Source organism: Aulonocara stuartgranti (genome assembly GCF_965226115.1).
Source record: "Aulonocara stuartgranti genome assembly, chromosome: 7".
Taxonomy (NCBI): Eukaryota; Metazoa; Chordata; class Actinopteri; order Cichliformes; family Cichlidae; genus Aulonocara; species Aulonocara stuartgranti.
Window position 1 is genome coordinate 64,192,975 of NC_138945.1, and position 14,422 is coordinate 64,207,396.

Genomic DNA, 14,422 nt, shown 5'->3' on the forward strand with positions numbered 1-14,422 from the left:
TCTCCTGTCTCACCTTCCTCTTTCCATTAGTAATTTAGGAAAGAAAAGAAAGTGGGATAAGAACGAAGGTACAGTGAGGGGAAGAAGCACTATATGGACACAGATAATGAGAACTCATTTCACACAGTGAGAGCAAATAAAAAAATGGAAGACACGGTTTATATGATCTAGATCCCAGCCACATCAACTACTGTAATGAGGGTTTGTATAATCTGCCATCTGTCCTACAATTACATATCTTCAGTAATGCCAAAGATGTAACATGAGGGGGATGGATAGGCTGCAGTAGATATGTCAAACTGAGGAACATGAGACAGGGTACGACGAACGAGCAGCATTTTTTCTTATCTCAAACTCTTACATTTAAATGGCAGATAAGAGAAATCACAGTCATTCACCAGTTGGCATTTTGAATAGACCGAGGAAAAAACAGACAAAATCAATAGTGAGAGGGAGACAAATATCAGACGTCTTCTCCTGCATCTTCACCTCATATTACTGAGGTATGAGGAGAGGATTGAAGAGCAGACAAAGATCTGATTTGTCCTGCAGTCTTGTCACTCCATGTGTTTCTGTGCGAAGAGACAGCTGTGATGACTGCTTCCATATGAATCATGTGTCTGTGTTGTGCCACAATATCTTCCTCACTTCCCTCGAGTGGTAAATAATAGGCTGTCAAAATCTGTTTCACCAAAAGTACAGACATAAAGATACTTTCAGCTCCACCAAGAGCCAAAAGGCCAGACGCTTTAGTCAGTCAGTCAACTTGGAGACTGTCATCCTCCACCTGTCCTCCTCAGTGCACTAGAATTGAAACCAAGCTTAATGCTTTAATACGACGAAGTTAAATCTCTGCTCCCTGTGGCTTTTGAAATATCAGTGACATGTAAAAAAACATGAAAGTTCCTCTGATATCAACTTCTACAATGGCTTAGCAGACTATTAATCCTTCTTACCATCACTTTCTTTCTGCGTGTGACTAAATAAAATTGTTTAAGAAGCTCAAATTCTCCCTAGATACATGTCAGCTTTGCTGCAAATGACTGTTTATCCATTCTTGTCTGGCTAGTGCTTGACTGCTAAAAAGTGGGGCAATTTACTTTCTTATCTATGTCCCATGTCAGTGCATTTAAAGTGCCAATGTCACCTTTGAACGAGCAAGCACGCTCGGCCAAAGATCCTCATCAAGTCAGCAGCGTTTACCTGTTGCAAGCCACACAGTTGTAAATGTATTAAAAGTGATGAAAGTGCCTTTTTTTCTGTCTAAGTTGTTGTTGTTTTTTCATTTTGCAACTGAATTTATGTGCATGTGGTTTAGGACTGCTTCTGAATGTCCATGTGACCTCTGCCAGTCTGTGACGGCAGGCATATGGCACCACTCTACCTCTGCCAGTATGAGTCTACGCCTTTGACAGTGCCAGCTCAGTGGCCCCACAGACCTCTACCATTTTGGCTGTGCACCAAGAAAACAAGTTAATGTTGGTAATTAGGACAGAAAGCTAGTGAAGAGAGCGGAGGAAGAGCTGCCGCGCTGCATGGTTTCTGACAAACTTGGCTTAGGCCTGACATAGCAGAGATAAGAAAGGATTTTTGAGTGTTGAACTTCCAAGAAATTCTTGAAATATTTGATAGAATTATGCAGGATTTCCAGAAAACTCACTGATACTAAATGACAGGGTGCTTTAAGAGTAGGCTGGAAATCAGTCAAAGAAATGCCATGTCGACATTTAAAAGGGAGTTTTGACGCTAGTCATGTCTAATGTAAGATGTTGTGGGTGTGGATGTTGCAAAATTTATTTTCCTTCTGCGGCTGCTTTGCTTTTTCATTCCACACCATGAATAAGAAAATATGTTTGGTCAATGAAATCACTTACATGTTTGTGAATGCAAAAACATATCCTGTGATCTGCAAAATGATAAAACACAAGGCACAGGAGGAAAAAATAGAACATAATAAAGCTTCTTGCTATGATCAACCCTTGAAATCTATTTAGATTTGTGCAATTAGTCTACATGGTCCAGTATCAGACTGCCTACTTGGCTGTGGTCCTAGCTTGGCTGTTTCATATCAATGTGACTCCTCATTTTCTAAGTAGCACCGTTTTAAATTATGCCAAAACCATCACCACATTTAGATGCAGCCCCTCGCTATTCAGACAACAGATGTTTGCAGGGCATATTAAATCAGAAAAGCAGACATCATCCACATGACTGCTTTAAAAGCCAAATGAGAGTGTTTGGCTGTTTTGTTGCTGAGAGAAGTCATGACGGCAAAGATAAGCTAACCTGAGACCAGCTCAGGAGAGTCTGCTGAAATAATGCAGTTACTATAACAATATTAGGCCCATACCGCACTCAGCACTGCTTTAATCTTGCCTTGGACAAAAGATTACATGCATAAAGCTTTATGGAAGCAGCGAGAAGTCAGAGTAAAAGGCAGAGAACCTACGTGAACTGTCCACTGTGTGCTGGAAGATCATGCTGGTTTGAAGCAAAGACTTTGTAGTTAAACTTTACCCCACTTGGAAAATTACTAATTCAACACATGTCCCAGGCTACAGACACACATACATACATGCACAAAGCTATAATTAAACCCTGCTGAACAGATTACACTTCCACAGCTGCTTTCTCTATCAATAATCCACTGCTTAATACGCCTGTCTGCTGCTCCTGTTGTTACAGCAGGTGTGTCAACTACACACAAAAGACAGCAAAATCACATCACTTCAGCCATGCATGGCTTGAAATGTAATCATTATTTTGGATCAAATATTTTCATCCTGACACAATAATTTATCCTAATAATGATAAATTGCAGTTTGATGTTTCAATAATGCCACCAGAAATTGGCTGGATCTCTGTTTGACCTCAAATACCAACTGCAGTTGAAAGGACAACTGATAGAAAATGAGGAAGATATTCACACTAAGTGGCCTTGCCAAATTGAGTGGATTAATTACACAAACAGCAAAACAACCGAGGAATCACAATAGCTCTGTCTGCGAGATGCAAGAAAGGCTTTAAATTGAAGATGAATAAGTGATATGTGCAAAAGGAGAAATCACATCAAATAAAAAGGAGGGCAAATTATTTGTACTACCTCTGGTTTCCAGGGTAATTTCTTGGTGTGCTGGCTGAGGAACTTCCGAATACGGGCGTGATCTCTGCCGTCAGCCCCTGCTGTCATTGGCTCGTCATCCTTGAAAAACATACAAAAGAAAAAACAGCACTTTTAAAAATCAGTTACCATAAACCAACACCGATAAAAGGAGTCGACTAATGGCGGTCATGGATCTCAGTGGTTAGACTAAGGCCTTACATTCATGAAAGCACAAATCCATTCACCCATTCATCCATCCATCGATTACTGAGGTAATCTGACTCTCCAGAGGCTGCATATAACTGATATAGGAAATGAAAACACATACTGTACATCGTGAAATAACAGGAAACATCTTTATTTCCCTTCTGTTAAAACCTTGTGTAAATGCCTCCGTACTATTCACGCCTAATCCAGCATTTTGAATTGCCAAAGCCCTAATGTCCAACATACTCCAGTTATTCACCCTGCGGCCAAGATTTTTCCTCCAGGGGACTAAGCCTCGTGCTCCAGCCAGAGCACTGCAGGGCTCTTTCTCTGTGGTCTGCTAAGAGGCATGTACATGCTAATGCTGCGCTGTGACGGGTGGGACAGAGCAGAGAGGAGAGCAAGTTCTCAGCCAGCTATGAGGAGATAAAAGGCTGTGTGCCTCCCAGAGGAGGAACAAAGTCGCAGAGCTGTTAAATGAGTGGCAAAGCATCCTCCATTTAGCAGAGATGTCAAAAGAGGCACACCTCCACTGAGAAAAGCTGGAGAGGTTTTCAGCACCCCTGAAATGAGGGGCTTTTGTCGAGAAGGCGCTAGTGTTTGCAAAAGATTCAGGGGAGGAGAAAAAAAAGATTTTTTTTTTTTTTTTTTTTAGAGTGGAGGAAGCAAAGAGCCAGAGCTGTCAGATGCCAAGCCTTTGATTACTTTTTTAACTTCCAAGGGAGAGAGATGAAGGAGGGCAGGGAAAATAATGATGAAGAAATGTGACAACAGGCTCCCCTCCTGTCTGTCACCAGAGGAGCGTAAAGTACCTGCTGTTTGTGGGTACCAAAAGACTCACAAACAGACTTAGTTCTGTTGCATTTGTGCATGGCGTGCACACACACACACACACACACACACACACACACACACACACACACACACACACACACACACATACACACACACACACACACACACCCCAACTCAACTAAGGACAAAACATTTATATTGCATCAGCTGGTGTCTCATATAAATCAAAAACAACAGGAACACAAAAAGTATGAGAAAGGACTCAGCGGTCAGTCTGATGAATCAAGAGCTGTTTGAACACTAGCAAACTAAATCCCAGTGCCTGAAGCAAAAATATTTTTTGACACATTCGCTGGAAAGCTTACATGACGCTGAATCTCAAATATTTTTGCTGTTTCACAGCCTTCAACAGCAGATTAAGTTTTGTTAGTAGAACTTTAGTTATGAACCAATAACTGAAAACCTCGCTAATTAAAAGCCCCTTGCTCAGTCTTTAATGAATCCACAGTTAGACTTTTTAAACAGGCTCATCTTTAAATATTAATTTCCACAAAGCTCCATACTTTGACCAGTTTTCTTTCTAATATTACTAGGCATTTATTATGATTATTATTGAGATCCACTCATCCTTCTTTATGTTTGAGGTGTTGTTTATCTCAGCATAAAAGCTGCAAATCTCGGTAGTCTTATAGTAAAGTTTAGACCTTGGGTCGTCTCGGTGACATTGCTTATTATATGCAAACCAAGAGTCTCTTGTTCCTGACAAGTCAGCTTTAACCGTTTACAGGTGGGAGCGATGTTTGAATGATGATTAAAGACAATTCGTGTACAACACATTAGAGATTTTGTAGTGCGTGGTTACTGATTCTAATTTAAAGAGCTAATGTTTTAGAAATAACTTGAAAGAACAGACTTTACTTCTTCACTGTGGACAGTAATTCACAGGGACACAACTCAGTAAACTGCTGCCTCAGCGTGATCTAACTCAAAGTCTGCTTATCGATGCAATACTAAAAGGTACAGTTAACTCATTGACCCGAGGCTGCGCTGCATTCTTCATGAGCTGTATCTCCTTTTTTTCCCACTATAGTGTGTATTGACTTTCCACTTTGACAAGTTGTTGCTATTACTTACAATGCACAAATACTCACAAAGACTCATTATTTCAGACTTACAAATCTCATTGTTTGCTGGCACAGGGCCCATAACCATGTTAACATGTTTTACTGATAATTAATGTTGATACTAACTGGGGCCTGTCAGATGACATTATATATTAGAAGTTGCATCAAGGCAAAACAGGAAATATCAATCACACTGATGAGGCTGCCTATTTATCATATGTTTACAACGCTATTTACCTTTTTGACTTTTACTCAAATGGAATAACAAATGATCTATTACACAGCGCACACAGATCTGCTGTGGGAGGAATGAATCAGGGACATAAGGAGTTGAGTGATAGAACCGATCAGAGAGATTTTATCACTGAAATCCATCCATCTCGACTGTCAAAACCCTTGCTTTTGTGGGTGCTTGCCTCCCAGCTGTTTCCTTCCAGGCTCCACATGTTCAGAGAGCGAAATTCAAATGGATGACCTTGCTGATCCTAGGCTTGGAAAACAGCTGGGAACAGTGTCCTGGAATACCAATGAGCTTAATTAATCTGCTTTGCTAAACACAAACAAGCACCAGCATCTGCAAAAATCGGTATCGCAGAGAACGGGAAAGAGGGGCAGGGAAGTGGGGCTCATCTCACAAATCTTTTTTTTCCCCCTCCACCATCTATTACCAGCCAACTAAGACAGATTCCACAAGTCCACAAATCCTAATTTCCAACCACGTGAGACTTGATAACCACAGTGGACTAATTGCAATAAATTAACTTCTTTATTCATATTAACTGCCCCACAGGTATACAGTATGTTAATTAGCCCTAACATAATAGTAATAATTCTTCCGATTTTGCATGTTGTAGTTTCAGTGAATCAGCAGTGGCTCCTGGTAACTGATTGATCTAATTAAAATATGGAAATAGATGCAAAGACACTGGGATATGACAAGTGACTAATCACAAATTATTCATCATTTATAATAATGACAAAAACTATTTTGGGGGAATAAGAGAAAAGTAAGAGAAGTGAAGTAAGTAAAGAGAAAATGAGAATCAATAAGCAAGATAACACGGGACAAATGAAAGGTGATGAACACAAAAGAGGTCAAATATTATCAGTGGCACAATAAAGAGGAACAGGAACAACTGAGAGAAGTTTGATAACAGTGCACGGTATGTTTAGGAAGTCTAGTCCTCAGAAATCTCTCCGGCACAGCCAATGTCTGCAGTGAATGTAGACTGCCAGAATCCCCTTTACTGAACAGACCAAACAGACCACTGTCTGCTTCGTTTCTGAGGAGTACCAGATAGCTCTGTGCAGCATTACACACTCACCAGCACCGGTGATCTGTATGTGATGTGACTACAGCTGAAGAGATGGATTTTCAGTTCGCAACTTTCTGGACACACCGGGATCCATAAATTTACTGTTTCTTTCTAGCACAGTTAAACAGTAAGAGGGGAAAAATAACTTCAATTTATTTTATTGAAAAGGAAAAAAAAACTGTGCTAGCTTAATTTAAATTAACAGGGACAAAGGCAGGTTCTCAGGCCTACAGCTAGACTTTCCTCGCTGCAGTAGTAACAAAGTAAAAAAAGCACAGCACATTTTCTTATCCTTACCCAAGGCTAACTTCAACATCTAAATGATAATCTAACTTAAAAAAAGGAAATGAAGCGCCATGGGTGGGCTTGATTTTAATCTTATTCTTGTCAGTTTGTTGCTTTTCACTACTTTACATCATCATGAAGAAAAATAAAGGAAAACTGGGTCTGTGATAAACAAAGAAAGCAGCACAGGGAACAATAAGAAACCTTTGATTTTCAAAATGCTCCGCTTGACGGCTGAGGGAGATGAGTAAGACAAAAACATTATTATGTGGCTCACTTTTTCCGCTTCTTTATGCCTTAAAGGGCAATTATGCCAGCTTAACAGAGATATGTATTAGAGAAAATTACTGAATTATCACCACAAGAGTCTTTTAGGGATCCAAAAACATGTTTATGCAAGTCCTTGGACATTTTTCAAGGAGCACAACAAGGTCATTATTTGAAAGGGCCCATACATTGCGCTTCACTAACCACCAACACGCTCACTATGGCAACACAGGGTTTTTCAGCAGCGGCTGGTATAAAAAAAGCTTATGAGCTAGCGCCTGAGTTTATACATTTTTCCTCATTTGTTCTGTGCATTACAATATATTCTGTAATATTCCATAATACAGGTACAAGTATAGCAAATGAGATGTGAAGGGTAAGTCTGTCACTCACCTTTGATCCACACACAAAGGTGAATTTCTCGTGGGTGGTCATTGCTTCTCATGACAATATATCGGCAGAGAACATTGCATTTATTGTTGTAACTGCAATGCTATTTAGCTGTAAATAAAAAGAGTCAGGGACATAATTATATCTTTCTACCTATAGACAGTATATTGAGGAAACAATGCCCCGAAAGCATGTTCATATTATATAATTCATGTTCATCAAAGAGTTTAATCTTAAACTGTGAAAGCTGCCTGACCAACCCTGGCCATTTTTATAAAAATTGTGTCTATCACTAGCACATCAGCGCTGCTAGAAACTGAAATTTAATTTTGCCTGCAAACTGTCGTGGCCGCTCTGAGTGTTGGCTAATGAATAGAATTGTCCTGGGAACCACCTCGGTGATCCTGGATCAGTACTCGAGTGTGCTGAGAGGTTGAATAAATCTGCACCCTGATCTCACAATCTAGTTCTAGTCTATTTCAGTAAGAATACAGCTTTTGGAGTCCCAATACCCTTACAACCAAAATCCCTATTTCATTTAACAAAGTAGCTGGCACTGCTGAATAGAAATCAGCTCAACCAAATGCATTCAGTTAAATGATTGCAGAACAAATCCCAACCAAGAGAACCAAGGAATGCAACTATTTTTGTCTCACTGCTTGCATTATTCATGTAAGAAATTACATGCTGGTCAATGGAACAACAGTAGCAAGGCTGAGTGAGGAGGAGAAGGAGAAAAATGGAACATAAATAAGGAACGGCTGCAGCCGATAATAAGAGTGATAGAGTCAGGAGCTCCAATTCATTGGCTGGAAGATTAATGGTGCAGAGATGAATACAGCAGGGAGACAATAAGACACAAAAGGGGAAGAAGGAGGAGAGAGAGGGAGGCAAGAGAGGAGATGGACAGATGGGGAGATGAAAAACTGCAGACAGTTGAAGCAGAAAAGTTAGAGGGTGACCTGTTTGGTATTTACAGAGCACAGATTTTCATGTGATGATGTGTGTAGTGTGTGCACGCATTCATTTTTACTGAAAACATGTGTCTGCATTCATGCATCTAAATGTACAGCCAGCACAAACTGAGTAAGTCGACATCGATTTAATTTAATTTTGGTGGCCGTGTCAGAACTGTATGGAAATATTTAATTAGTTTTCACAATATAACTTATACATTTATAGCTGTTTATACTGTTATACGTACCTTTCGGTACAGCATTAGGAAAATACTCTGTGAAATGACAGTTCAAAGTGTCTTAGATCTTTATCATTTCTGTGTGAATAGTAGTTGATTAGGACAGGGGTCTTATTTAGTGAAAAAGGAGAGATCACGTGAAAGGAATCGAGAACAAACGCAGAGAGTAGAAAGAGAGAGCCAGAATCTGAGCAGGAATCCAGCCTGATGCCAAACACACTGTAAGTTTGAACAGCATGTCAGTATTTTGTTGCCCGGGCAATGAAATGTATTACTCTTCTACCATCGAGCAATTGGGAGGAAAGAGAGAAATGAAGCCACATTAGGCCTGACTTTTATGTCCAGGCTGATTACTATTGACGGGGTGTGACACGGGGCAGCCGGCAAACAGAACAGGCAAACACTCAACTGCCAATCATCGCTGACCTGCCGGGGCTCAGTCTGACCTAATCAACACACAGCCTCCTTCAGAGGTGGCCTCACACAGTGATGGATATACACAGATGTACCGACAAACAATTCTGCAGTGCCATAAGGCTACAGTGATGTTGAAAGTACTGGTAAAAACAGGTTTCTTATCAAATATAAGCAGAAGGACAAAAATGTCAAAAGTGTGGATAAATAGTATTTTCCTATTCATATTTTCAAAATATGAACTTGTTGCTACATTACTTGTTCATAAAATAGAGTATTTTATCAAAAAGCACCTGGTTCCTTTCTTTGAGAGAGCACTGTTCCGCCAAGAAATTGAAAATACATGAATCACTTTCTTATAATGACACGAATGCTGAAGAAAAGGCTTTTTGTGGGATGTCGTTTGCTTGTTCCAACAACGACAGAGAGAAAAAAATATAGCAGAGGAGAAGAGTTTCAAATGTCACAGAAAAGTTTATAGAGTGACAGTACTTGTTGGATTGTGTAGATTTGCTGCCAGGGTTTTGGATATATTAAGCCTTTCCCGTACTTTGGTGGGTAATCTAATTAGGATCCTGTTACAGTAAATCCAGATGAGACGAAACAAATAGACGAAGGGTTTGTGCAAGCGGGTCTGATCGACCTTCTGCTGTCTATGTTGCAGCTTCTGTTTGTGAATTCGCTTTAAGTTCCATTTTATATTCTGTCTTTTTGTCTTACAATCTGTGCATGTCTACATCTGAAATTCTCTGCTGGTGTTATTTGGTTTTCTTACAAGGGGTAGAGTGTGATAGGCACAGAAGTGGTTTGGCAATGATGAAACAGGCTGCTTTCCTGGGGCGAATAGCATCTAAAATGCAATGCCTGACCTGAAAACGAAAGCACTTTTCTCTCTCCGTCGCTTCACCTGTTCATGTGTGTTTAAGAATGTGAACTCCGCTATGAACTATGTGCGTATCACATGCCCAGCATCCAAATCTCAGCACATCTGCTAGATGGACATCAAAGCATAAAGATTTTAAAATGCTCTCTCCTCCCGCTTCACACAGCAAATTCAGAATGGGGTGACTTTTCATCCACGCAGCACACAGATGTATACCACATAACTAATTAGTAAAGGAAGCGCATCAAAAAGCTCAAGTGTATTATGAATGACAGATGCATCTGTGAAAAGTTTAATAATTGGATAGGGAATGTTCCAGAGTCTCTAATCTGAAAATGGCCATTTTTAAGCTCAACCACATTATCACATGGAACAGTAAGTACAGCCCTCCGTTTACACTCTCAACTCATTACATTTGGAATTAAGGGTTCCAGATTAGGTGCCAGTGATCTGAACCTCTTTAAACTGCTTAAAACTTTAACAGCTATAGAGTTTTCTCTCAGAAGGGTGGCTGTGGCTCAGCCAACCAGTGGCGAGTGGTTCCTGAGCTCCTTACTGTCACTGGGTGAAATCTCATGCAAAGAGGGTTTTCAGGTTGCTAGCACATGTGGTCTCCTGTATTTTGCATGGAAGACAACCATGTGTCTGTAAATACTTTCAAAAGTCACTACTAAATGGCCGGCAGTCAAACTTGAAGTGCAACCAGAAATATGGAAGTAAAAGTTTTGCGTCAGCACCACAGCCCACATGTTTAAACAGCACTACTTTTATTTTGACAAACAGCCTTCATTTCCTGTTTGTGTCACACTTTTCACAGTTTCCTCACTGATCAGAGAGCTCCTTGCGAGCGTTTGCAAGCAAGCACTCCATGGTGCTACAGGCAACTGTGGTAATCTGCTAGTGTCCATAGCAATGGCAGGGAACAAAGCGTCTCGGAAATATTACGTTTTCCTGTGCAATGAAGAAAAACGTAGCTTTTAGAAGACATTCAAGGTGAAAAGGGAGAAAACACTGATAAAACTACTTCAGTGTGCTTATGAAAAGCCAAAAAGACATTCAATTGATCCAACTTTGTCACACATTCAAAATGGCAGACAAGTTAATGTCACATGGTTAGCAATCACATGACCTCAATAATCAGCTTTTCTACTCGCTATTTAACTGTGTGGCCCTTTAAGGCTTAGAGTTAAAGCTCTGTAAGACCTCCAGGAAAAAACAGAAGAAGAAAGAAAGTCTAGCAAAATAACCAAATTATACAAAAGAAATGATCCAACTGCAAGTAGTATATTCTATTAAGTGGTTTAGCTTTAACATGACTGCCTTGCTTTAAACCTATAATTTAGTCCACTAGATGCAGTGGACCAACTTCTCTGGCATCATGACAGGAAAAAGGCAGTTTTGTGTTAGAAGGACAACCTTCTTAGATAAGTGCTCTGGAAGATTAATGATTTGCCAGTTGGGGCCATGAAAGGGACCTGAGCTATTCTGAACTCATTGTAAAGTCTTGTCATATTTTAAATGGCCAGTGCTCTCTCATGTCCAGCATCCCTGAGACATTGCGACTATATTAGAAAAGGGGAAACTTGCTGAAAAATTTACACAATTTTATCTCTAAGGTCGACCAGTCGATGCGAAAACAAGGTTTCCAAGGACCTCGAAATTTAATTAAAAGACATGCAGGTAACTCATAAATGTAGGTGTCTAAATGAACTTTCAAAGAGAGATGAAATAGCAAAAAACTCACTTGCATGGAAGTCGTCCCAGAAAAAGCCTTCAAACAAGAAAAAAAGAGTTTCCGACAAGAAGATCCGAGTATAATTATAGCCTTCCAGTGACACAGGTGTGAACTAGTCATGTGCTATGGGTCTGAACCAGGGATACGGTTGTTTAGCCACAGTAACAGTGGACATTTGTGCAAACCAAAATGCTTTAAGGAAAATAACTTCTTACCAAATCTGAAACACGAAGGTGGAAATGACTGCTGAACAGCTGACTGCTATTAGTTTTAAATCACATCAAAGACTGCTTAACCTCCTAAGACCCGAACTCTTCCACAACATGCATTTTTAATTTCTCTTTGATATTTGGGCATAATGGGACCTGATGAATGTAAAAACAAAGAATTACCAGATTTTTATTTTTTTTTAATTTTTTTTTTACCAGATTTTTGTTTCTAAGAAAAATAAGAGCCACATATGAGGATATTTGTTTAAAATTTCGATAGAACAGTAGCAGTATAATGTCCTCGTAAGTGGATATCAGGTCCTTGTAGAGCAAAATTAAGTATTTTGGTCTAAATAACCCAAAATGTGATGTCCACATATGTGGACACCAGGTCCTAGGAGGTTAAAGATAACGTGAAGCCAGATGAAAATGAAACACAAGCAGAGCTATCAACGGGATTCAGAGGTTCCCTTCAATACAGATTAGCACATCCACCAAGGAATGGTTAAAAGAATAAAACGAGGGCTAATCAAGGAAATTGCCAAAGGCTGAATTTCATTCTAAAAAAATTTTGGTAAAAGGTTTAAAGAACTCACAACACTTTCAACTAAATACACACAGCATGAGACAGAGACGCGTAGACAATTATGAAAAATGCATACACATAGTTATTTCTACTAAAGAGGAAATAGCTTCTGACACCACAGAAATACTTTCCTTTTTCCCAATTCTTATTTTTTTTTTTATCATTACTTATTTACTTATTTTTTATTATCTGTGATTATAAGTTAAGATGTCACGCACAGAGGACCTCAACTCCTATTGTGAAGATTTTGCCCAAAATCAACACGTATAATTCTATAATGTATATATTTATTTTATTTTATACTGCTTTGAATACATTAAGCGTACTGACAAGGGACAACAGATGCGCCAGTCATCACAACATAATCAGAAGAAACTGACTGGCTCAAAATTTGATTGCTAATGCTGAATACAAACCATTACAAAGTAAATGTATTTAAATTGCAAAAAAAACCCCAAAAACAAATGCAACAGTGCAAAAATATCCAAAACCCTTTGTTATAACAACTTATTGTTTTTAACTATAAAAAGCACATTTGTAACTAGCTTCCCTAGTGATAACTGATTTCCCAGTGTCCCAGTTAACAAGTCCAGCGAGTAAACACTCACAGTAACCACCGTACTACACCGGAACACCTAACGGCATCTGAATAAAATGGGGCCATTAGTTACACCTGTATTTGACAAGTTGGAATGTTTTTTATGGGCTAAATGTGAGCTGAGCGGTGTTCTGCGTCGTGCAGCCATTTCAGCTGCAAGTTGAATTTTACCACTCACAGCTTTGTCGCCACTGTGGTGAGAAAACAGTACATTTCTGGGACTTTGGAGCAAACCTTGAAAAATAACTTTCTCCCCAATACATAAAATATTAAAGGGAGTTTGAACTCCAAATTATATTTTTCATATTTTTTTTAAAGACCAAAAGAAGCCTAATGATTTATATATGAGAGTGTGCAATAAATACTCAGCACAGCTGTGTAATTACACATATCTCTGTATTTAAGAGCATCCCAGTAGACAAGACGACAATTACTGTACATCTGAAGGTCGAGCTAACAAGACATACTAACTGTGTAATTTGTGCTGGAGAACCTTTGGCATGCTGTATCTGTAATATGTGCAGCAGATTCTTTACTGCCCGGCCAATTTCTGTAACTGACATTTGTGCAGTCCAGCTTCCTCTGTCCTCCTTTAGTAGTTTCTCCCCTCTATCCATCTTCCTTGGGTAATTTTCCAGTTCTTTTCCATCTACTTTTTACTTTATTTTTAATCTAATTTAACTGATTTCCCTCCAAGTACAGAGAAAGCGAAATGAATTTTAATACAAAACCAACCCATCCCTGATTTGATATATAAGAAACCACTTATTACGTAAGCTCTTTACATGTAGTTTATGTTTGCCAACCACTCAGCATCAAATTTGCACTACAAAAAGCCCTAAACTTTCTCTCTGCTCTCTATCTCTATCTGAGAAAGACTAATTATTTTTTTAGCTCTAGGAGCAGAGAACATGTCATACTCAGTGTTGCCTCTTAAAGAAAGCTGGGTCTGTAAGTAGCTCTGCATCCTCTCGCGGTTTGCAGACATGCGTCTGTTTCGCATGTCAGGCATCTTTAACCTTAGCGACATATTTTGAGAAACTGCTTTAGCCTTTCTCTTTCTTCCTGAGAGCAAGTCAAACTGACAGAATAGATATGGGCGTGTTTGAGTAGGAAGCTGCCAGATAATAAACTGCGTCAAAACTAATGTCTCTTCAGCTTTCGCCTCCACAGCCCACTTCATCAACTGCACACCTGTTTGGAGATCTCAGATCCACGTGTTGGTCTCATCTATTACCATCTCAGTCAAAAATTAAATAAATAAGAAATCTCTAACTCACTTCCCTTCATTTGCCTCTAAGATGTTTTATGCAGC

General features: G+C 39.4%; 1 protein-coding gene across 5 annotated transcripts in view; it reads right to left on the bottom strand.

Annotated features, from left to right (window-relative positions):
• The window catches only part of b4galnt4a (beta-1,4-N-acetyl-galactosaminyl transferase 4a), a 165,470-nt gene that overhangs the window by 66,466 nt on the left and 84,582 nt on the right, over positions 1 to 14,422 (bottom strand). For all 5 annotated transcript variants that reach the window (XM_082539927.1, XM_082539928.1, XM_082539931.1 and 2 more), the window contains exon 3: positions 3,104 to 3,202. In XM_082539927.1, the coding sequence (XP_082396053.1) occupies positions 3,104 to 3,202 (99 nt within the window). The remainder of the gene's footprint in view (positions 1 to 3,103; positions 3,203 to 14,422) is intronic.